The sequence below is a fragment of the Coptis chinensis genome, chromosome 3 (assembly GCF_015680905.1).
Source record: "Coptis chinensis isolate HL-2020 chromosome 3, ASM1568090v1, whole genome shotgun sequence".
NCBI classification, from domain to species: domain Eukaryota; kingdom Viridiplantae; phylum Streptophyta; class Magnoliopsida; order Ranunculales; family Ranunculaceae; genus Coptis; species Coptis chinensis.
In genome coordinates, this window is record NC_141458.1 from 97,958,617 (window position 1) to 97,982,392 (window position 23,776).

Here is a 23,776-nt window from a genome sequence, read left to right on the forward strand (position 1 = left end):
CTTATAAAGTTGGACGACATTTCTAGGATATGAGTTAACATATCGAGACAGTTCCAAGGTGGCTTTGCCAGTTTTATTATCATTTGGATTGCTAGAAGCGAGTCTGACGCCACATCTACATTCCCAAAACCCATCTCTACGATTCCGCCCTGACCTCGACCTCTTTCAGCTTTCTCTCACGAATAGGGGACCGACCGCCGCCACCACTACCGTAAAAAACGCCGCCGAACTTCTCCCTTGCAATTCGATTGCTCCACCATGCCCCGTACCCTCCGGCTATCATTGACCCATCCAGATTCAAACGGACTCGATCTTGTTCTCGGCGCGATCCATTGGCGGTCTTTGTTGTGTCGCTCTTTGGAACTTGACACGGATGCCGATAGCTTTGAGCCAACCTTCCGCTTCGTTGGTCCTCCATTTCCAATACTCGTACCTGGATGTATGTTTTCATATTCCTTAGGACTCTTCTCAAAACCACTGATGTTGGTCTTTCCTGATTTTGAAACATACGCACATTTCGCTCTTTCCAGATTCCATCAACTGCCGCGCAAATGAAACTCTTATATATTTCGGTCACCCAACTCGATCCCCTGCATAATCTCAGAATAGACGACCATTCTCTATTGGAATTCCTTCTATCCGTAGCTATACCCAAAATCTGTTTGATTCCATTGATGGTCTCGCGAGAGTACGTGCAATCAAAGTAAAGGTGATTAGAGTATTCCCTACTTTGCTGACACAAGCAACAAGAAGAGTGAGAGAGTATCTTCTTTTGTACTAACCTGTCTTGGGTAGAAAGACTGTTGGAGAACAGTTGCCAACAAGTGAAAGAATGCCGAGGGAATACCAGTCGGCCCCATACCAGTCTTTGCCACTTTACTTTTTCCCTTTGTCTACTCAAAGCTTGATATGCACTGTTAAAGGTGAAGGACCCACTATGATGAGGAAGCCACACCACTCGGTCTCTAGCAAGGTGGCGATTAATTGGTGTGTTCAGGATATCTTCTCTGAGGTTTTGACACTGCAACTCATTCACTGTATTATTCCACTCGCCATTTGACACGAGTTCCTTCACTGTCGCATTGAGAGGTAGCTGAATTTCTGCTATTGCTTGAGCATTGTTGAGTAATGGGCTACTATCACACCAAATGTCATGCCACAGTAGCGTATCTTCGCCATTTGAGATCGAGTATCTAATCAGCTCTCTTGCTTCTTTCTGGCACTTCAAGATGTTTCTCCATAACCATGAACAATCAGCTAGAATCGGCATGGTCCACAGGTACTTACTTCTCATCTGATTCTCCCAAATCTAGTTGACCCATACACTGATGTCTTTACTTGCTATCTTGAACAGTAACCCACACTGAGCACCCTTATTCCATATTTTCAAATTCATCATGCCTAACCCACCCTCCTTTTTTTTTTTTTTTGCATATAGTGCTCAAACTTGCTTGATGCACGCATCTCTTTGCTTCTGTCCCACTCCAGAGAAAAGTGGCACATATCTTCTCCACTTGTTCTAGGACCATTAAAGGCGTAATGAATGTAATGAGCCCAATAGATATTTAGCGAAGCTCAAAACCGGCCGAATCAATTGTAATCTACCTGCATGGGATAATAGTTTAGCTTTCCAATCCTTGATTCTACAAGTTATCCTCTCGATCAAAGGTTGACAGTCTTTGATACCTAGCCGATCAGAAAAAAGTGGGAGTCCGAGATATCTCACTGGCAGTTTCACTAGTTCCGTGATGTCGGTGACAATAATTGTTGCTTCTTGTTGCTCCATGGAACCCGTCATGATTGTAGTCTTTTGAGAGTTAATACTCAGTCCAGACGCTTCATTAAAGATCTGCAAGCACTCCCTGAGGGCTTCAATAGAGCATACTTCCCCTTTGCAGAATATAAGGACATCATCCGCGAAGGCCAAATGCGTCAACAAAGTTCTCTTGCATTTTGAATGGTAGCGCATGAGTTTTGAATCAATACTCTCCCTGATTACAATACCCAGTATTTCCATGGCAATCACAAAAAGATATGGCAACATGGGGTCACCCTGTCTCAACTTTCTCCCTCCAGCAAAAAATCCTTTAGGCGACCCATTCACCAAGACAGAATAGAATGGCGAACTGATGCACATATGAATCCATCGGCAAGATCTTCTTGGAAATCCAAATCTCTCCAGTAGGTAGAGAATTGATTGCCAACTGACCGTATCATATGCCTTCCTGATATCTAGTTTGATAGAACATCTGGGCGTACCATGTTTTCTATTGTACCCTCTTAACACTTCATGGGCCATGAGAATGTTGTCTTGTATAGATCTACCTGGGATGAAAGCAGACTGATTCTCATGAACAAGGTCAGAAATCACCAGTTGCATTCTAGAAGTGATTACTTTGGAGATACACTTGTATATCGTGTTGCACAGTGCAATAGGACGAAAATCTTCCACTCTTGAAGGGTTGCTCACCTTTGGAATGAGGCATAAGAAAGTTGCATTTATACCCCGCGACATCTTAAAGTTTCTGAAGACATTTTGGACTGCTTTTATGACATCGCTCCCCATCGCTTCCCAAAGACTGTTTGAAGAAAAATAGATTAAACCCATCGTGTCCGTGCACTTTGTTATTCTCCATATCAAAAATTTACCTTTCTTATCTCGCCCCGTCACCTCGGCTTCTAGAACATCACCTGCGAGTCACTTCAATAGTATTCCGAACTTTCAAATCCATGAAGAACTCTTTTCCCTAATCGGTGCCGCTGCGCGCCCAACATCCCGGTGAAATAGTCAACAATGATCCTCGCCATTACACTTTTGTCCATGGACAAATCTCCCCATTTTCATTGACAATAGTCCATATACCTTTCTTAGCTATTTTTCCTTCAATGAGTTGAAAAAATAACTTGTGCATCCGTCGCCATCTAGCATCCACTTTTCCTCGATTTCGGTCCATATCTATCGCCGCTTCTGGCGAGATTGATATATTTCTCGCATGGCCTCCCTTTCTCCTCTCTAGCATGACATCATCGACTTATTTTGGAGCAAAACCTCGAGCATCTTGTAGTATCTACCTTGCTACATTTACTCTCTCATGTAGATTGGAGAAGTTTCTCCATGCCCATGGTCGAATCTTATCCTTTAGTAACTCGAGTTTTCGTGATCAACTTATACATCGGATTATCGTGATTTTTCGTTTCCCGGACATCCTCTAGCATAGTCTTAAACTCTGTCTGATAAACCCAAAAATTGCGAAATCTGAAAGGAGTGGGTTTTTTAGATAAGTCATTCCATGTTAGGAGCATTGGAGAGTGATCCGAGACTCCTTGCGGCAAAAATTCAGCTATAGTTTGTGGGTAGCGAGATAGCCACAAATTATATATTAACCAGGCATCTATCTATCCTCGACATGACTCTGGCTATTCCAATGGATTTATTCCACCACGTAAAAAAGAATCCTGTAGACTTGATGTCCGACAGCCCCACATTCTGAAGACATATATTAAAATCAGCCGCTTCATTCGGATGCATTGGTTCTCCACCTAACCTTTCGTCTGCAGTCAATATGTTGTTGAAATCTCCTGTTACACACCATGGCTTCTGTATCAATTTTTGTATGCCTATCACCTCTTTCCACAACTCTCTCCTTTCTTATAATGAGTTACTCGCATATACCACTGTGAGTAAAAAGTATTCTGCTTCTGGAAGATAGGTAACTCTACAATGTATAAACTGTTCTGAATATGTTAAAAGAACCACTTTAATAACATTCGGATCCCAGCAAACCCAAATTCTGCCTGACTGACTCCTGCCATAGTTATTAATATGCTCCCAGGAAGGGCAACAAATATTTCTTATGATATCATACTTCGGATACTTAACTTTCGTTTCCAGTAAACCAAAGATACACAGCTTCTTATCTACCCTCACCTTATTAATTTCCTTTGCTTTTAATAGATCATTAGCTCCCCTCACATTCCAAATACAAATAGGACCTATCATTTAGAACTTAGGATGTTTGTTTTTTGAACCTTTGGGACGCCCCTGCCCTTCTTTCCTTTTTTTTCCTTTCCACTTGATTCCTTCGTATTCTTTCCTTGATTCTTTGTCTCAATTCCATTCCTTGGAGTAACCGGAGATTGTAAATCAGCCAGTGGAATATTGTTCATATCCTTAAAGTAGAGGGTTTCATCCTCTGATGGCTCCTCTTCCTCTAAGTCCCCATTTCTAGTAGCTTCCAGGAAATTATTATACTCATTATGCTCTAGATCATAGTGTATCAGAGGGTTTGAGTTATTCTGCATATCGTCACTCTGCCTACCCTCCACATATGGCACTAATGCCGCAAACATATTACTCTGGCTCATTTCAGTGTCACTATCACTATCATAAACTTGTGCATTCCCTATAGCTACTTCTGTTACTTCTGCTGTTGCTATCTCTACTGCCAACTCTGAGCCCTCAATTCTATCCAAAGCCATATTCATTTCATTTACTACCACCTCAGAACCCTCTACCAGTTGGGTTGACTCTTCCGTAGCCACTATTCCCTCTGCATTCTCAGCCACCACTGATGTCTCATCAGTTCTCCTTAGTACCCCTTCACTTTCAACTGTTATAGCACTCAAAATTAACTCACCCATTGAAACCTCATTAGGATTTCCTACAGTTCTATCCACTCCCTCAGTATTGATTGTTTCAGCTTGCCTAGTTATGACTGCTGCATCAATATGACCTATGTTAACTTCCCCTATCTCATTTATATTGTTTCTATTTTCATCCACCTCCACATTAGTAGTCACCCCAACTTCCACCTGAGTATCTGCCCTTTGATTATTGCCTCTCCTGAAGCATCCATCTGTTTTGTGTCCAAACCTCTTACAATGATCACAGAGTTTTGGTATCCACCCATATTCCACTGTAATTTTCCTTATATCCTCACCTCCCATATTGATATCAAATGACTCAGGTAACTCTGAGGCAATTTCTACCAAAACACAAACCCTAGCATACAAGAGTCTTTTCCTAGTTGCTGTAGCTTCATCCATTCTCTGGGGGTCTCCTATTCGACTGGCTAGGAAACCCAGCCCTTCCCCAGTCCATAACTCCTTCGGCACATTGTACAAATTTACCCAAATTGGTATTGCTTTCACTGCACTCTTTCTCTTCTCAATATCCTGTGTCCACTGGGTAACTATGAAACATTTCCCTGCAATATATATAGGAGAATTTTCTAGCACTTTCCTCTTATCTTCCTCATTGGAAAACTTAAAGTAAAACAAATCAGTATCCGCAACCATCTCGTAGTCACCCTTTGTTCTCCATTTTTTCTTCAAGGCTTCCTTTACTACCGGATATGGCAGCCTTTGTTCCAAGAAGAAACCCACCACATAATCTCTCCACACATTCAAACCTTTCCATCACAGATCTAAAGGTACTTGGGTAACACCCTCTATCATATCAAGATCAAATCTTTGGAGAGTTGTGTCAGGGGGACTGACCGTACCACCCTGAAAAAGAGAACTCCAGCTCGTAGATGTGTTGGCTGGGGGGTTTGGTTGAGTATTTTGCTCTTTATTGTTCACCATAGATGGACTGTTACCTTGCTCTCTAGAGGATTGATTTGCAACATTTGATGTTTGTAACGTCGGAAAAATCTGTAAATTGTCCAACTGAGTACCCATCTTGGTCTCACAAACAATTGCTAGATTAGATTCTAATTCTTCCTCTGAACTCACACTGTGTTCAGTTGAGGATTTTACCAGAAAAAGAAGAAACCTTGAAAAGAGTCGGATAAGAGAGGGAAAATTGAAATTTTTTGCTAAAAGAGGAAGAAAAGTGTGTACACGATCACGAACCACTTAAGTTATATTACTACCAAGACCCCAAGTAAAGGTCCCATTGCTTAAAGTTCTGCAAACAACAACTTTAGTCACGGGCAGTTAGTTAAAACTTAATACATTACTTGTTTTTCAACAAAACGTGGGCAACTGTTATAAACACAAAAAACAAAGGTTAAAAAAGTAAAAAAGAGAGAAAGTACAGTACAAGGTTATAACCGTTGATTACACGTGGGATAATCTTATAAGCCAGGCTTTCGCTATCTCAAACCTAATTATTATAGACTAAACGCAGAGTTACTAGATTTTCCTTGTTTTTACCAAAAAAAAAAAATAGATAGACAGAAGACAGCACACCATCCACACGACCACACATAACAAAAGAAAAGGAAAAAAAGGAACCACCTTGAAAACTTCAGATCCCCAATTCAGTACCACTAACAATTCCCTTTCAAAAATTGTTGTTATTGGCCTTTCTAGGACATGATGATGATGGGTTCAATCAAGGAGAGCTATTTTAAAATTTTTTATTTCATTTTTTATTATTTTTTTTTAAACGTTTGTTGTAAAATTTTGATACTTTGCTGTCCGGATTGATAGAATTTTAATGGTATTTGATGAATTACGTGTTTTGGAAGGATTTGGTATTTGAATTTATTGGTTTGCGATCAGAATAGCTTTGTTTTTGTGTGCAAAGGAATGAACATGTATTGCAGATGATTATTTCTTCACAATTGCTTCTAAAATATCTCTTCTTTTTTGTATGGTATTGTATACAATGAGTGCTGTTTGTTTGTTTTCGAGTTATAGATGGATTTCTAGTGAAATGTCTGTGATTAGTATCAGATTTGTTTCTTTGGGAAGCAGAACAAGGTTTTGACTTGTTGAGTTTTTCAATTAATTTGCTTTGATTTGGATGAGTTTATGTTTTGGGTCAGAGTTGGTTCCTCAATCTTTTTTTAGGATTTTGTTTCATTGGGTTAGTTCTGAGATCCAATTGGATCGCTTCTAATTCTCAGTTATCCTCTCTATCTGTGTACCTGCTATTGGTTTCTACCTTTTTTTTTTTTTTAAATCAAACAGAATGTGTGTTGTGCCTTGTGATGGCCTCCAACTCCATTTTCACTAGGAGAAGTAGCTTCTTCTCTTTGAATTCTTGATGATTACAAATTCGTGTACTGGATCCTCTATTGAGACTTGATTTTGAGTTCTTCATGTTATGATCCTGTTGAGGCTTATGATTTGCTAATCTTATTTTTTATCTGAGATGCGTGACAGAAAGAAAGTGGATTGTTTTTTTCAATTGTCTTAGTGTTAGTGTTCATGTATGTGAAAAGCTTTGTCTTGTGGCTTTGTAAGGAAAATTGTGTATTCCACCCTGTCCATTTATTGATATACTTATTTCAGTTAGATCCACCCTTATGTAAAATCCCCCTGTTCTTTTTGAAATGAACAAGTTAGTAGACTAATATTAGTCAACAATTAAACTTCAACAATGTTATCAACCACCCTAACCATCTCCTTGATGGTCATAGTGTTGGCAATATTTGCAATCTAAAATTTCATGTTTCCAAATGTGATTGCAGCATTTACTGTATCGTTTAGTGTTTGTTTTGGTGAGAGGCGATATTGTCTCACTATGTGCACATGAAATTGGATGGTTTTAATGAATTATGTTTTATATTTGGAGTTTGAATGTATTAATTAAAAGCTGTCATGTTTGACTTATTTTGTTTTATGTTTTAATACAGAAAGAGAATGACCCTTGCACTTGCTTGATTTCTATATCCTGGTGGTGAATCTGAACGTTGCTTTGCATGGGACAAAAATCTGAGCACTGGTTTACTTGGAGGTATAATCAGAACTAACGCGATTCTTATTCATATTGTCTTGGGCATTGATATCATAGACATTACACTGGGGCAGTAGGCATGTGTTTGTCTTTTATTTATTTATTTTTTATTATAGAATTTACTGTTTTCTTTTTCTTTTTTCTTTTTTCTTTTTTTTAGTAACACGTTAGCTGCGCTATCTTCTGTAAACTTTAATTAATCTTATTAATTGTTGTATTCTTTTTAGTAGATTGGCAGTGCTCATATTGGGAATGTTAGCCATTAGGTTTGTTTTTGTTCCACTTGTATTAATGTTGTACTATGTCTATAATAGTCCCACATGGGCTTTAGAACCTTTCACCACAGTACATAGAATTCTGGGCCTCCACTCATAGCCAATTGGTATTTGAGTTAGATGCCCAAATCTAATACGGTATTTATACCAGGCCATTGTGTTTCACCCAAGTATGTTGTACACTTGTTAGGCTATAGTAAGCCACACATGAGGAGGTGTATTGAGATGTTCACTATAATCTCACATGGGATATGAAAAGCCTTGCATAACACTTAAAACAGTATATAAGTACCTGGGCATCTCCACTCATAGCCATATGGTTTTGAGTTGGATGCCCAAATTTAATACATGTATACGGTCCTAATGATTAATAAAAACCAAGGAAAACACAGTATATCAAGTCAGAAGGTGCTAATAGTATAGAAAATTAACAAAATCAGTCTAGATCATTACATCAGAATTAAGATAGTCATAGAAATGTCATGAGATCATAAGTGAATCGTAGTCTCCATGCAACTCCCATCTGGTATCCAGTCCCACCTGAAATAGTGGAAGCAAATATTAGAAACCATAATTTTCAATGAAATTTTTGTTTGTTTTTTTTTTATTGGTAAAATTAGGTTATATCTATATCTTAATATTAAAGCTCCCACAAGGGGTATTTTTCGAGCTCTATTAAAATTCCACGTCATCTCCTATTAAAACGAGAATTTCTCTTTTATTTAAAAAACGAAAAGTTTTGTATGTAGGGTTTCTGGGCCTCTACTCATGACTAATTGGTTTTGAGTTGGATGGCCAAACTTTTTTTTTGGTATTCATGCTAGGCTATTGTGTTGCCTGTTACACCACGTCACCCAATAGGTATGTTGTTCACGTGTTAGGCTCTAGTAAGCCACACATGAAGGAGTGTATTGAGATTGTTTAGTACAGTCTCACCTGGGGATTAAGGGTCTTTTGCTAAACCCCTGCCTCCACTGCCTGTCTACCTGAAATAGTTTAAACAGATTTATTAGAAACCATGTGTGAAAATGAAATTTTCGTTGATAGCATATATTGATAACCGGTTTCAAAACTGAAGTATTTGTCAACACACATCATCAATTAAAGCATGTTTATTCTTACAACATTGTCATTCAAAACATGATTGACAACTACAGTCCAAACATGAAAAGTTCCAAGTTAGAAATTTAATCATCATTTGGAACGTTCTCTTCCCCACCATTGTAGCCATCAGACTCCCCGCTCTCAAAAGTTTCAGTTTCCTTAAAGAACAGTGTTGCATCATGAAGTGGATCTGTCAGTTCCCAACTTTAAGAAAATACCGTTTAAAGCTTTTCCAACATGGTTAGAGGATATTCCCAGTTGGTCGGCCAGCATAGTGACTAGCCAAGTGACCCAATTGGTAATTGATGGACAGTTGTATAGACTTTGAACGGCTTGAAGGATTGCACATTCCTTCGTTTGGGGGTGTACATCAATCTCTGCACAGACAGCTTGAGTGCTATCTAAGACCTTCACGGGAGAAGGGTCACCGACACTCTCATCAACCTCAGCTCTTTGAGCTAGAGCCTGCTCAGTTTAGGGGAATGTTTCTGGGGCATTTGACCTCCCTTTCTTGGATTTAGAATGAGTACAAGCCTTTTGTTTTCTAGAAACAGATTGCATCCTTTGTTTTCTAGAAACAGATTGCATCCACAGCTTGTTTACCCGTGGAGGATACATAAATCATTGTCCCTCATTCCTGTTCTTATGAGAACAGTGTGGCTTCTTGTTTGACTTCCGGTTCTGGCTCAGATTTTTGATGTTTACTTGTGGAAACTTGACCTGGTTATGCATCTCACTTTCAATCCCTTGGCACAACTCAACTGCCACACTAGGAAGAGAGTAAGCTGGAACTTCAACCCTTTTATTCATCTCCCTATGCTTATCATTTGTTGTCCTAGGGCCGTTCCTGTCCCGATCACCAACTTCAATAGTTAAAATAAATCTAGGAGGTGCACTAGGAGTGGCCCCAGAGTTCTGGTCAGAAAACCCTTTTGCATTTTATTCTTGGTTCTCATTCACAGTATTTAGCACCTTAAATTTCTTATGCGATAGCATAAGCTGCCGATCAGTTGATTCACTTGCTTCCCTATCCTCAGTTTGTGCTGCGTGTGTTCTAAATACTCTTTCGTGGTTTGGTGATATGTGGCCTTCACCTTCCCTATTGTGTGCGAAGCCAGGTGGGATGGTGAAAGATGGCGTAGCGCAGACATTGGCCACAACCTGGGCTTATGATGGTTGTGCAGTTTGATATATATCTCCTTGTGGACTTTTAGCACTCATCCCTGGAAATCTTCGAGTAGCTGGGATCGGAGATTTGTCACCCTCATATTTTTCCACCTGGCTTCGCACACTGGGAATCAATATCCTCTTTCCTCGATGCTCACCAATCTGGAGAGGCAATCTGGGAATCTCTCCGAGCTTCGCTTTAGGGAGGTGAATTCTTATCATGGAACACCCAACAACCAGTGTTGATTCTTTAACTTGGTAGTCAGAGCTGCACAGTTTGGCAATCTTCGCAACCACCTCCATGGTTTTCAAGTGAAGGGGAACTCCAGATACTTTAATCACCCAAGGTCTTTTATCAAACATCTCCAACCTTTAAATTCCACAACAAGGTTGGTAGATAAGGATTGCAATGGCGGCAAGTTTGTTACTTTCAATTCTTCTGCCTCAGATTCAAAAAAGACCACGGCTCGAGTAGCATCAATCACCTGAAGGTCTGGGGACGTGAAATATTCGTTGAGGGTGTTTTCCACCCAACTTCCAATTGGCCTCCCCTGAAACTACCTCACACACCGCCACTTTAATCCACCTAGTGGCATTGCTGACCATCCTTGTGGAGTTAACGACCATTGCTTTTTTGTTCAAAGCACATCTATGAAAATGTGCATTCTTAGAATGTCCCTCGTTATTAGTATCAATGGTTCTAAGATGCTGAGCCTTACTTTTGTTTCCCAAAGTCTCTGGAAGACCACCAAATCTTGCTCTGGGAATGAAGAGCTCCAAAATCGCAAGACCCAAATCTGCCCGTCCCTTACCTTTCTTACCCGATGGAAAGCATAGTGTTTTGTGCCTTTGAGAACCTTGTTTGTAGAAGACAAGAACCTGAATAAACTCATCCGACTTGTTCTTTCTACAATAGCTAGAGAGGGAGATCACTGAGTCCTGAAATATTTTGGCATCACCACGATTCTTTGACATTGAACTCTTCCAGACACCATTCCTTCCGTTTTCCGTGATCCACACTGCTTCTCCCGATCTACCTGGTTTTGTCTTTTCAAATTCAAAGGATTTGCTCTCCACCACCGCAAACTGTCTATTCCGACAGTTTGTCATTCACTCTCGCTCAATAGCAGTTGAAGATTGAAGCTTTAATTCTCTTCTAAACTCATTAAGGAGCTGAGGATTTTACCAAAAGGAAGAATATTGTAGGAGCTACAGGCTAGAAGTAGTGCCTAAATACGTCATAGATACCAAGTAGAAGGAATTCACACTTATAGTGATCTCATTCCTTACCTAACGAGGGCGGAAGAAGAAACTAAAAGTTGAGTCTTGAAACGCCATTTCTGTCATGTAGTTTACACCATATACCTAGTTTTGTAACCGGCTGTATTGCTTTGTAGCATACCAATGTGATGTCCTTAATTTACTTCTAATTGATCACTTACACCATGCTCTGCGTTTACCCCCTTCAAATGTGGCCTCCGCAATGCATTGTCAACACACATTCATTAATTAAAGCATGTTATATTCTTACAACATTGTCATTTAAGACATGATTGACAACTAGAGTCCCAACATGTAAATGTAAACTGCATGCCCTTGCAATAAGAAATTTTGAATTGTATCAAAACTTTAATTCGTTAGCTAATCTGCTTGCAGCAATGACTTGTGCAGACAAAACTGGTGGGGCTGGTGGTCTCGTGGTGCTGTTCTGCGGACCCTATATTTACTATTACTATTCCGATAACTGTTTTTCACTACCTATTAGTAATTGTGTAATAATGTACATCCACTATCTATTTAATAATTTTAATTAACAATATATTCAATTTTATTTACCTAGTGGAAATAAGGCGCGGATGTGCTGGTTATGGTGGATTTGATAAGCTTGAGTGTCGTCGGTATCGAAATCACAATCCGGACTCTGACAAATCCATTTCCCAATTTTATTTGACTTTTGGTCGACTGCTTCAGCCCTAATATGGAAAATAACAAATGAGATTAGTACAAAAACAAAAAAACAATTAAATAAATATCCAATGGCTCGGCTTAACCTACATCTTCTTCTTAGCCTGTTTTTTCTTGAGCTTCCGGCGGTTTTTCTTTCCCATCTTTGTTTGGTTAGGATTAGGATGTCGTGAGAACGTTTTTAGTAGTGGGTATTCTGAAAAGCCCAAAACGCAAGTCCAATAAAAAAAAGTTTTGTACGCGAATAGATTTTCTCTTTTATTTTTCAAAAGTTTTGTGAGATTTAGTTGTTTGTGTTTGTCAAGGGGTGAAAGGAGATGTAAGATTTAACGCAAAACAGAAATGGAGTGACAGGGAGACTCAGATTCTTAGATTCCTTAAGTTGGCTACTTAACGACTATTTTCATAGATCAACTACCTTTCAATTGTATATATACGTCTCTTTGATCAGTGAGTCACTGTCCTAGATCCATAACACGATTATGGTGTGGTGTGTTTACTGAGCACGGGGATTTATTAGAGTTATTATGACAGTGGCTTTCTAACTTTGTGAAGAATGCTTTAATCTATTAAATGCGAGAACTGCAAAGCGACTATATTCACCCTTCTATATTGTGAGACTTGATAGGATTATCATTTCTAATTGAAGGAGTAATATTGCTTAGTGTTGTTATTTCTAAGATGTAATGTCTGTGTTGATAATAGTATATTATGAAACTTGAGTATTTTATTGCCACCAAATTGTTCTATTGGCTCTCTAAAGTGTTGTATTGATTTTGTTGTTTGCTTTTCAAGCAGATATGGCTTTGTCTTACATTCACTATACCTAACATCTTATTTGCATGAACTTAATTTAAATAGTTATAATTAAGAGTTTTGAAAATATTTGTCACATTGATTCAGAATCAGCTTGAACATTTTAGGGCGTTGTTGCTTTAATAGAAAGGATCTGTGTGTGTGTATATGTGTATATTTTTTTTGCTAAAGATAATTGGTGTGTATATATATATATCCTTTCCCGATATCTAAATATTAACACTCGATCTCCTGTTGTTTTCAAATTTAATTGTGGGTGTATTACAGATTTACAGACATCGTTTCTCCATGACTCTAAATTTTGGGGTGTTAACTTAAAACTTAAAAATAAATGAAGTAGCTATAATATGTGCGCCGCCTCTACAAAAAAGCATGGGAGAATATTTTTATTTGGATTGTACTTTTCTTCTTCAGCTCTTCACCTCTTTTGGCCCACTACTCGGGCTGCCCACAGACCCTTCTTTATTCTCCATCTGAACTTTTGGTGCTTCAAGATGTTGACGGAAACCAGGTTAGTTCATAAGGTTTAAAATGTTTTAGTTTTGGATCTTATTTCCTTTAGCGTTAAATCTCGAGTTCTAGTTTTTCTATTTTGATCACCTATGGAGGTTCAATTCTTATTTGGTGATTATCTTTGTTCCATTTCATAGTGTTTTAAAAACATTTTCCTCTCAGTATAGAATTTGTAATTGAATTTCTCTATCCTAATATCATAAAGAAACCCAACTAGGACAATATATGAGCACCTCTAAATGATCAGTCTTGAACCAAAATTTACTCTAATATTTCTATTTTTTAAGCACTTTGGCCATTGGAGATAATTCTATAATTTCAAATCACAGGTGAGTTTATGGTCTAAGAACTTATGATTATGAAATAATGACTCTGAATTGTTTTCAGGAACACTTCTGAAAATGCTTCAGAAATAAATCTAAGTTGAACTTTTGAAAAATAGATAATTATGTTATATATGTTATGATTGTACCTTAGTTGTATGTATGTATCATTTGAATGTTCTCATTGTTAAATCCCATATTTCAGTATAGATAAATGCAAACTATGTTAGGTACTAGAAAAATCCAATTCGAAATGATACATGACAATCTTTACTTGGGAGTACCCCATACAAAATTAAACTCTTTGGGACCTTTCAATTACGAGACTAAATATGGAATAATTGGGATTGAATCTTGACATGAGTGTTTGTTTCTGTAATCAAGACACGAAAATCTTTTTAGAATGATTGTTAGTCTTTGAAAGTTTTTTGAATGGCAAGCAAGTAAAGGAACAATCCCTAACTAGGCACTAGAGATAAGCTGATGGGCCCTTTGCAAGAGTAGGCACACCTATGTGCGTGCCTAAAAGGCCTTAGGCGCGAGACCTTTGGTTGAGCCTAGAGCCTAAGTAGTGGTCTGAGGCAAGCCTTTGACTACAGTACCCCTTTTGAACTCTGACCCATTGGTATTTATTTGCATGAATGATGGCATGAATGATGACCTTTCAATTTGTTTCCTTATATGTAGTCTTTCTCCACTAGGAGTATTTGTTTTTCTTCTATTGCAAGTTTATAATATTTCAGCTGCATAGAACTATTACATGTAAGCTAGACATGCTTAAGGCTTGCACTGCCAGGAGCTTTCTCACCAAAGATCTCTGGTCTGCTGCAGCAATTACATGCTCAGTCGCTATCTAGAAATCTAGAAATAAGCTTATGTATGATGGGAAGCAGGCGAAGGAAGGCTTTGTGAGGCTACAGACTAGAACGGCTATATTGGAAGCGTACCACAAGTCAGGTGGTACAATGCACAACACCAGACAAGAGTTAGCAACCTCACAGGCTCTTGGTCTTGAAAACAGGATGAGGAGGGCATCTAGAAGCCTACTACAGGTTCCTTAATTAAGTTGGAGATACCTACACAAGGCTCTCACTGAATGTACATGTAAAGTTTTTCATTTTTGCTTAATACAATTACCCTTTAGCAAAAAAAAAAAAGTTTATAATATACCAAGTTTTTTCAGCTTCTTGGAGAGTTCAACATACATGGTGTTTGTAGTCTTTTCACTTTTCTTTTTTAATCCCCTGGTTTTTCATAATCATAAGATCAAATGGGTTTATAGAGCTAGATAGACAATTACTTGTTTGAGTGTCTGAGAGTAGAACCGTACAGACATTGGGTGTGAAGATAACTTTTCTGTTGATGCAGCAACTCAACAAGCTAGATCAGAAGTTAAAGAAATTCAGTGTTATGCACCTAGTGGGAACGTCATCAAAATCAGTAAGGATGGAGCGGTTCAAGGAATCCTAGTCCTGCAGGATCAGGAGCTACTTTCAGGGACAATGGAAGTCAATTCTTGTTGGTTATGTCTAAAGGAATAGGCATTCAAACCAACTACATGGCAGAATTTCATGCTATTGTAGAAAGTACTGAATTTGCACTTAATCATGGTTGGACCTACGACCTCCCTCTGGATAGAATCTGACTTGCAAGCAGCCGTAGAAACTTTTGCATCAAGTGATACTCCTCAGAGCTTCAAAGTCAGATGGGGACATCGCAAGGATAGACTAGTGAAAGTGATCTTAGTTGGAGTATGGAAAAGACATTTGGAGCGTAGCAGCAAGCTTTTCTCCTATGGAGAGTATGTCAGAAAGTATTTACTTTTGTAAGTCCAGGGTGCAACCTATTATTGTGTGTTACTTATGTTGATTGTACTTGAAAGTGTGCGTGTTATACACTTATACCCCTTAGAATATATATATATTATTTTATTGAAAAAAGTGAAATTTCATGAAAAAAAAAATATACAGGCTCAATTAGCAAGTTTTTTTAGGGAAATTTTCATTTTTATAAACTGTGCTAAGGGCGGGCAACATAACTCATCCGTTAGGGAGGTGTATGTTCTAAGAAGTGGCTGATATTCATCTAGCATTCTAGCCTATGCCTAATATTGCAATCTTGAAGGAATGTCATGAAACTGATGAAAGTAGTAGACGCTTATCCAAGAACTTTCGTGAACAAGTGCTATGCATCGTGGGCTCGTGTAGTGCTAAACCATAAGTTGATGTCCCGGTGTCTTGGTGGTAATGTGGAGGAAAGTACGAGACATTGATATTTTGTACTTTCTAAATCGAAATGAGATCATCATTAGTCATTGCCCAGCTCCATATAAGTCGGCACATAACACATACTTCTATCGGCTTCTATTCCCCGACATTTCTAAATTTAACATTTATGATAATGGTATGTCGTACAGAGTCGGAAAATCATGTCAAAGGAGAAGTTCTATACGTTGTGCCCAGGGACGAAGCCAGGATTCTAAGTCAGGGGTGCGAGATTATGTGCACCCCCCTCCAAATATATATATATATATATATATTCAATTTTTTTTTTTTTTTTGTTAGAATGTCTAAACAATAAAGATCAACAAAATTATGCATTTATTTCAATTCACAAAATTAGAATGTGTTAACTACAAAGAATTTAATATGGATTGATAAAGTTAAATACTTAGGATTGATAGAGTTAAATATTTCAGTTCGATCTGCTCCTTGTTCCATCTTTAGGCTAAGAGAGTGAAGCTTTATCTTTACATCTTATAGTACTCGTTGAATGATGTAGTCTGCGCTGTTGTGTTAGATTATACTAGTTCATAATCGTAACTTGTAACCTCCTCAGACAACTTAACTATGAAATCATCTACTATCACAGCTAGTAGGTCTTTGACTCCTTGACTTAACCATGAAGACTTTGATTATAAGCTTGCTGATACAGCACACACTATAGAACAATTATTAGCCGGCTCTTCACCTCCGCACTCTTTTATGGATAACGCTAGCACCTCCATATGCTTCTTGTAGATAGCACCAGAACCTCCATTGTATTATTCTTGAATGGATTACAAGTTACTGATTTCTATCAACCTGCGCAAAATATTTTCAACTGATCTCCAAAGTTCAGTCACCAAATATCTAGTGTCAAAGAAAAGTGGTTGCAATGGCAATAGCCAAAACTATTCCCCATGTACATACTTTAACATCTTCAATGCATCCGACCCAAACAAGAAGAGTTACATTAAAAGATGCCAAGAGTTCTGTGAGAGGAAGTGTACGGCAACAGTGATGATGTAACCTAGCTTGTATGCTATGGAGACCTTAAAATGTATTATTGGTTTTGTTGTTAGATGACGATAAACTGGTCGTATGTAGAGAATTCTCAAAATATGCATGTTATTTGTAGATTTTACTTACTAAATCATACAGGGGAAAAAAAGGAGTAGCTGACAATTTTGTACAATGATCTCCACGTCACGCGCGCCCTCACGAAAATCTCTTATTTTGTTTGATATAAGCAGCGCTAGTTGGACGCAAAGTGTGTTTACCCAAATTCCAAGGTGAAGATATGAAGGAGCACATTGCACTTACAATCAGAGAGCTTGCGTACCAGGAGGATCCAGTTTTAGTACAATAACTTCATAATAAAAGAATGAGCATGTTATATGAACTCCACTTTATATGAACTCAACTGTCAAAAGTGGAATTATAAAATGAATTGAGGACTGATTTTTGGTGACGGGCAGAATAAACGAATACCAAATTCTTGAATCCTTTTCCTTTCTTTTCTTAAATCACCGCTAGCAGGCAACACACTTGTTTCTTGCATATATGTCACCTTCACTATAAGCAAAAGGCATTAGGCATAGCTTGTGTTGGTGCAACATAAGCGGTCCATGGTGGACCAAAGGCATTAGACATTATCCCTCTATCATAACAAAATCTAAGGCATTAGAGATTGAGCTCAAGTAATCTTGTGGCATCTCGAACTATTGGGTTTGACACTTACGTACCCAATACTCACAGTTTGGTTTTGGGTTAGAACACAACTCGATCAAGCCCACTAGTATAGTGTCCGTCATGGTTCCGAGAAGGTAAGCTATACTGGATCAAATCCACCCTGAAAGTGCTTTCGATCACCTGATCTCTAAGCTACTGAAAGACGTACTCTAGTGTATTGTCCTGACTTCCAACTACCCATTTGATGTGAAACAATTGTATAGTTTTCAATTTCTACATCGAAAATCTGAAAAAAGCGTTGATTTCATACACCACTGAACTTTGATGCTTTGTACATATCTCCTTTCCATTTTCTTTGAAAATGTCAAAGAAATCACATAAATTTTGACATCTTTGATTTCCAAATTCGACTATTGATTTGTGATATATGCTATTTGAACCTTCCATGAGCGACGAAATTTTTCAAATTGTTGTTGTAATTCTTTGACCATGCTTTGAGTTTCTACAACTCACTCTTGAATTGATTGCATTTGAATAGATTAAAATATGTGTACCCACATACCAAAAATTGAACGACTCCGATACCACTTGATACAATCTTAATAGATTGTATGTAGATTCGAGTTAATTCGAGAAACCCGAGACCTCTGAATGGTTCAAGTGAGGAGCCAATGCCTCCAAGATAAACACAATGTGTCAATACAATAATAATCAATTAACTCTTTGTTATTCCATGAAACAATTTAAATAGGAGTACAACACCATATACTCCACTACACCACTACATGAACCACTACAAAGAAAATGCCTACAAAATAGTAAACCAAGAGAACCGATAAATATCTAAAACTACTTTCCTATATGCATAACACATTTCTAAACTAATTAATATGAAACAAGAGCATAATTGGCACTATATAAACTAGCGAGAGCCTAATGCGAGAAAGCTAACGGTACGGTACAATTCAAAGCCCCCGACCCATTGATCTCATCCCATGACTGTCTGTGAAGCATTTTTTAGCCTAACATTTCTCTTTCTAAAAATCTTGTGATATATATTGGTTCATTGAATAGATCGATGTGATCTATATTTTTTTATTCATTAAGATCTAGAGATGAGCGTCCGGCCATTCAAAATTTCCAATGGAGATCAAACTTTTAGTCCTCCAGTCATGAATGTTTGCTACTTATCCGACGTGGTTTACCCATCCCATGAAATTCCACATGCAATTGTTGTTGTACATGAAACTATTTATATTCAATTCAACTGTTGAGGCCTTGAGGGCATGAGAGTGGGCATCAGCACGCCAATACGGCAATCCACGACTTCCTAACCCAACATACACAGTAATATTAGTAGAGTCGATCAATTTTGAAATGTGTAAAGTAGAGTCGATCGATTTTACGAGATATCCATCATGGCATTTTGTGCTATTAATATATGATATTCCCAAAATTGACATGAAAACCACCATTTACTAAAAAAACAACTAGGATTTTAGAAACAAGGTCTCCTAATGAAATCATTGCAAGATGATTTTAGAAACACTATCTAGGCTGGCTTAATAATGATACAATCGACCATATTGGGGTTTTTAAGATAGACTTTTCTAGGGAGGTATGGGTGAAGGTTGAATGCCTAGGGAATCGTGTGTTCTTCCTTTCACGCATCAGAGGCGATGGTTCTAAATCTTTTTCTGCTCCTAAGTTAGGATTGAAAGGAAACTACATTTATTTTCCTGTGTCAGAGAATGAGAGTTTTTGTGTGTTTGCTTTGGAAGATGAGAGTCTCTCAAGTTCTTTGTCGTGTCCTGATTTAAAGCCTCATGCATGTCTTCTCACCCTTTCGGTTTGTGCCCAGCAACAAACAACATGGAAGACCAACCATCAAGGAGCATCTAAAGATGGAGTTAACGAAGCAAAACATGTCAATCATGAAGGGACATACTGATGAATCTGGTCGGTGTCATTTGATTGAGCTCCCCGCTGATACGCTACACAAGGTAGATAGCCATGTGTCTCCCTTTAACTGTAGAATACTTCAATCTTCGTCTTGCTTGTAAAACATGTGCATTGCCTATTCCTCCAATCCAATGGACAACACAGTATTCTTGGCTCATGTCTTACAATAGAGAGAATCAGATGCAGTTTCGTTGATCCATTGTGCAATACTTCTTATTGCTTTGATATGTCCGAATTAATAGGTGTTACAATTTGCTTCTCAATGGATGGTTGGCTACTAATGTCTAAAGGTAGAGATTCTATGTTTTTCTTCAATCCCTTTACTAGGACCACAATTGAGCTTCCTGATTTGCCAGAGCATGTCCAACACCAGGGTCTATCCTTCTCGTCTGCACCAACATCTCAAGATTGTATTGTTTTTGGATTTTGTTTTGGTGGATACGTACAATATGGTTCAGCTATTATATATGCATCCTAGAGAAAGTGAATGGACTTCCATACATGGTGAGCATGAAGTTGATTTTATCCCTTCTAACAATAACCCTGTTTTCTATGATGGTGCATTCTATTGTATTGGTATTAAAGAATCCATCAGAGTCTTTGATATAAAGGAATGGATTGTTTTTCGTACACCTCATCATTGTTCGTCATTCGAGCTAAACTATTTGGTTGAATATAACGGAGAAATTTTATCTATTTTCTTCGGTCGTTGGGGGAAATTTGTTAATGTCTATAAGTTGGATCATTCAAATATGACGTGGAAGAATCTAAGTAGTTTGAATGATCAAACATTGTTCCTTAGCCAGTCTACATCTAATATCAATGAAATTGACATCCACAAGCATGCAAAATATGATTTACTATCCGATAACATTCAAGGAGAAGAACAATGTCCTATTTTATTCTCTTGAGACTCGCATATGGTATTCTTTTTTTGGTGACTTTTCTAGAGAGAATATCTACAACACTAGAGAAAAACTGCATTGCACTTGGATTCTACCTACCTTGAGCTAAAGACTAGTTTTTCATCCTGATGGAATTGGTAAAATCTTTGAGGAGTAAAATCTTACAAACCTTAATTGCGGCAGCGATGTCCTGTGGTGAATTAGTCATAGGCTCAAACCAAAATCCTAGAAGTGTTATTCCTATCTGGCCTCTTTGCTTTTCCTACAAATGAAGCATAATTTGTTAATGCCAACTTTCTTACTGCAATAGCAGAGTCACCAAAATCACTATTCTTAGTAATTCTCATGGTCCAAGGATGTACAAGAGGATGAAGGGGAGAGAAGTAAAACCTGGTACGTTGTTCTGTATAAATGCACTGCTGCTGCATGCGACAGTAAGATAATGTGAGCACCAATGTACAGTTCTGTCGTTGAGTCTCCTTTTGTACAATTAACACCAAATGGGTAAGAGCAGCGGCTTGGTGGCATCATGCCGACACTATTTCCACCGATTGTCCATATGTTCGGTTCATTGAAAGTCATCCAAGTGTTTACTCTGTCTCCAAATTCTTTGAAACATACATTAGCATATGCAGTGAAATCCTCACTGCAATAGAACCAACAATAAAGGAGAAGACATTTAGACTACCCCTTGAACCGACAATCGTCATTACTGTGCAAGTGATGGAATAATTACATGAACTTTCGTAACATGAGGTTCAATTCCTGTAGGATCAATCGGGAAAGAAGAGAAGTTTTCATACACAAATGGCATGAATGAAAGCCTATCATTGTTATTTCACTAATACTTTCATAGTTGTGGACTCTTTATCTGATACAAAGGGAAACAATGATATTCAGGCAGGTACCGTAGCTGACAAGTTGATCGATGAGATTGTTGTAATAATTCAGGCCTTTGGGGTTGACAGCTCCATGCCCATCTACAAGAAAGGATATTGCAAACAAGCAAAGTTCAAAATACATTCAATTAACAAAGAAATGAAGTAGTACTGACTTGAGGAATTGGAATATAGTGGGCATACCAGGAATGAGCCTAGACCAAGAAATAGAGAACCTATAGGCTATGGCCGACCTTGATCACGCTATGGAATCCCATATGCGTGGAAAGAAGCCCTCGCAGGGAAGGATGCGAAGAATCTTGGGAATGACTCATTCGATTGAGTAGATACAAGTACAGATCATCCACTTGCAGAAGTCAAATAAGGTTCAGGACCAAACTTACAGGGCACTTGGTCAATCAGGACTTTGAGCAGACCCACCTCCAATTCTTCACTGCTAAGGCTTCCTGACTTGAAATATTCAGAGGACACCCAAAACAGATGAGCCCTTTGTGTAAACTTCGAATTTGAATTCACTTTAGGAAGTAACGCAGTTAAACGTATGGTCCCAAAATCAGTGTTGCAGATTAGGCTAACCTTCATTCAAGCAAACACCATTTTTCCTCAATCGCTCTATACTTTCTGCTATGGTCAACCCAGCAGTCCCGACAAAACCCCATTTCCCACAATTGCAAATGGCTTCTTCCAAGTACAAAAGTATATCGGGTAAAATATCTACACGACATTTTTTGTTCTTATTAGCATCCAGATTCCTAAAGAGAGAACCAGATCTCAATCCATATTCTACATTTGCAATCTTCTTTGCAATCTGTACCGCCAGCTCATCCCTATTCACATTCTTGCAAGATATGCAATTTGTTTTCTAGCAAAAATTCATATTCATCTTCGGCATCAAGCTCTAAACAAGGGTGTGAGTTCGCTTCAATGCTACTTCTGCATCACTACTTTTCTTGAACACCACTTTAGCACTGCTCATGTCCCTCAAAACGTCTGTTTTCGATTCCTTTAAATGTCCAAAGCGTCTGAATATCTTATTCAGATTCAATAGCGAGGGAATACAACCTGAATCAGTAAAGCTCATCGATAATATTGTCGGAGAAATTTCAGTTAGAGAAGCACAAGAATGTACAGCCCGAGAATGACCATGGACAATTTGTAGTTTGCTTGAATCCACTGGGACACACTTTTCCATGCAAACACCAGCTCCTCTGCTTTCACCAATAGGCTTATCTTTCAACCTCTTATTTTGTGTCAAACAAGAAGACTTCCCATGAGTGTTATAAACGCCGAAAACTTTGCCTTCACTTTCCAAAACCCACTCTTTGTCCAACACTACTTCTGCTGCTACAACTGCTCCAATTTCCTTAACCACTGATTCCGCAATCAGCAAAAGCAATCACTGCTTCAATTACACTTTCAACTTTTCTTAAACTTGAGTATGGTCGCCAATATTGCTCACCAGAATCCCCTTTTATAAACTCATCACTCATGCATAATCCTGACATATCAAATTGCAAAGGCTCATCAACTTCCTGGAAAATTCAAGAGACACCTGCAATTTTATCTACAAGTGCTCCACCAAAATATCTTTATAGTTAACTACAAAAATGATATCTGTACCTTGAACACAGCAGCACTGCAAGGGTATTGCAGCAAACTTCCCATCTTTAGTAAAAGAAACACCCTTGGAGGCATGTTTCGGCCATTGCACATGTACACAAGCTGTGTTCACCAGTGACCAAATCAGGATGAACAGAGATCAAGTGGTTACTACTCCCACTCATAATTAATCACCAATCAAACTCACAACAACAACAATATTAAAACCACCCTAGATCAAGTAGTAATAAACATGGATTAGCATCAACAACGCGAGATAGCTGAGAAATCCTTCTCCAGGATATGGTTCTTCAAAGTTACTTAAACTTTCATCATCGATTTCCAAATTCCAATAGTTCAACCACCATTAAAGAGATAAAAAATGGGGGATAAGAGTAACTGAAGGTGTTTTACTCAAAACATCCTCAAACACATTTGTCCAAAATGTGGACACGTGCTATCTTATCTGTATCTTCTCTTACAGATGTAAGATTGGTAATAACCGTAATAACATTAAAAAAAAATGGACTAAGGCCGAAAGCCCAAAATGAAAAACGACCAGCCCGTTAAAGTTAAATTAAAATTGAATAACAGACCCACTTAAT

The 23,776-nt window shown here is 38.2% G+C and overlaps 1 protein-coding gene and 2 long non-coding RNA genes across 9 annotated transcripts; 2 read left to right on the plus strand and 1 right to left on the minus strand.

The window, feature by feature from the left end:
• The first annotated feature begins 6,173 nt into the window (after window positions 1–6,173).
• LOC147511975 (uncharacterized) lies at window positions 6,174–12,071 on the plus strand. Its single transcript, XR_015219553.1, has 2 exons — window positions 6,174–7,690; window positions 11,908–12,071. It is a non-coding gene; the product is annotated as an uncharacterized LOC147511975 (long non-coding RNA).
• Window positions 12,072–12,494: 423 nt separating this feature from the next.
• On the plus strand, window positions 12,495–15,761 carry LOC147511976 (uncharacterized). Its single transcript, XR_015219554.1, has 3 exons — window positions 12,495–13,528; window positions 14,685–14,957; window positions 15,222–15,761. It is a non-coding gene; the product is annotated as an uncharacterized LOC147511976 (long non-coding RNA).
• Window positions 15,762–16,436: 675 nt separating this feature from the next.
• Window positions 16,437–23,604, minus strand: LOC147511977 (beta-glucosidase 32-like). Of its 7 annotated transcripts, XM_086603567.1 has the most exons (6): window positions 21,756–21,896; window positions 21,582–21,653; window positions 21,410–21,438; window positions 21,064–21,319; window positions 20,843–20,935; window positions 18,933–19,136 (listed from the first exon to the last, which is right to left on the minus strand). In XM_086603567.1, exons 3-6 carry the CDS (start codon window positions 21,424–21,426, stop codon window positions 19,065–19,067), a joined length of 438 nt encoding a protein of 145 aa, XP_086459693.1. In that variant the 5' UTR covers window positions 21,427–21,438; window positions 21,582–21,653; window positions 21,756–21,896; the 3' UTR covers window positions 18,933–19,064. The 7 variants fall into 7 exon arrangements, 6 of the variants coding, with proteins under 6 accessions (XP_086459691.1, XP_086459692.1, XP_086459690.1 ...); XR_015219555.1 differs by lacking the exons at window positions 18,933–19,136; window positions 21,410–21,438 and adding an exon at window positions 23,193–23,604 and having other exon boundaries at window positions 20,613–20,935; window positions 21,756–23,070; XM_086603565.1 differs by lacking the exons at window positions 18,933–19,136; window positions 21,756–21,896 and adding an exon at window positions 16,437–16,955 and having other exon boundaries at window positions 21,410–21,646.
• Window positions 23,605–23,776: the final 172 nt, after the last annotated feature.

Bases quoted from the DNA above. Each gene is read 5' to 3' on its own strand.
- LOC147511977 (XM_086603562.1), bottom strand. From the start codon at position 21,504: ATGATAGGCTTTCATTCATGCCATTTGTGTATGAAAACTTCTCTTCTT. The intron at 20,936-21,063 runs GTTTTACTTCTC...CTTCATTTGTAG, and splicing joins TATACAGAACAACGTACCAG to GAAAAGCAAAGAGGCCAGAT. The intron at 19,137-20,842 runs GTTTGTAAGATT...ATGTTGGGTTAG, and splicing joins ACATCGCTGCCGCAATTAAG to GAAGTCGTGGATTGCCGTAT.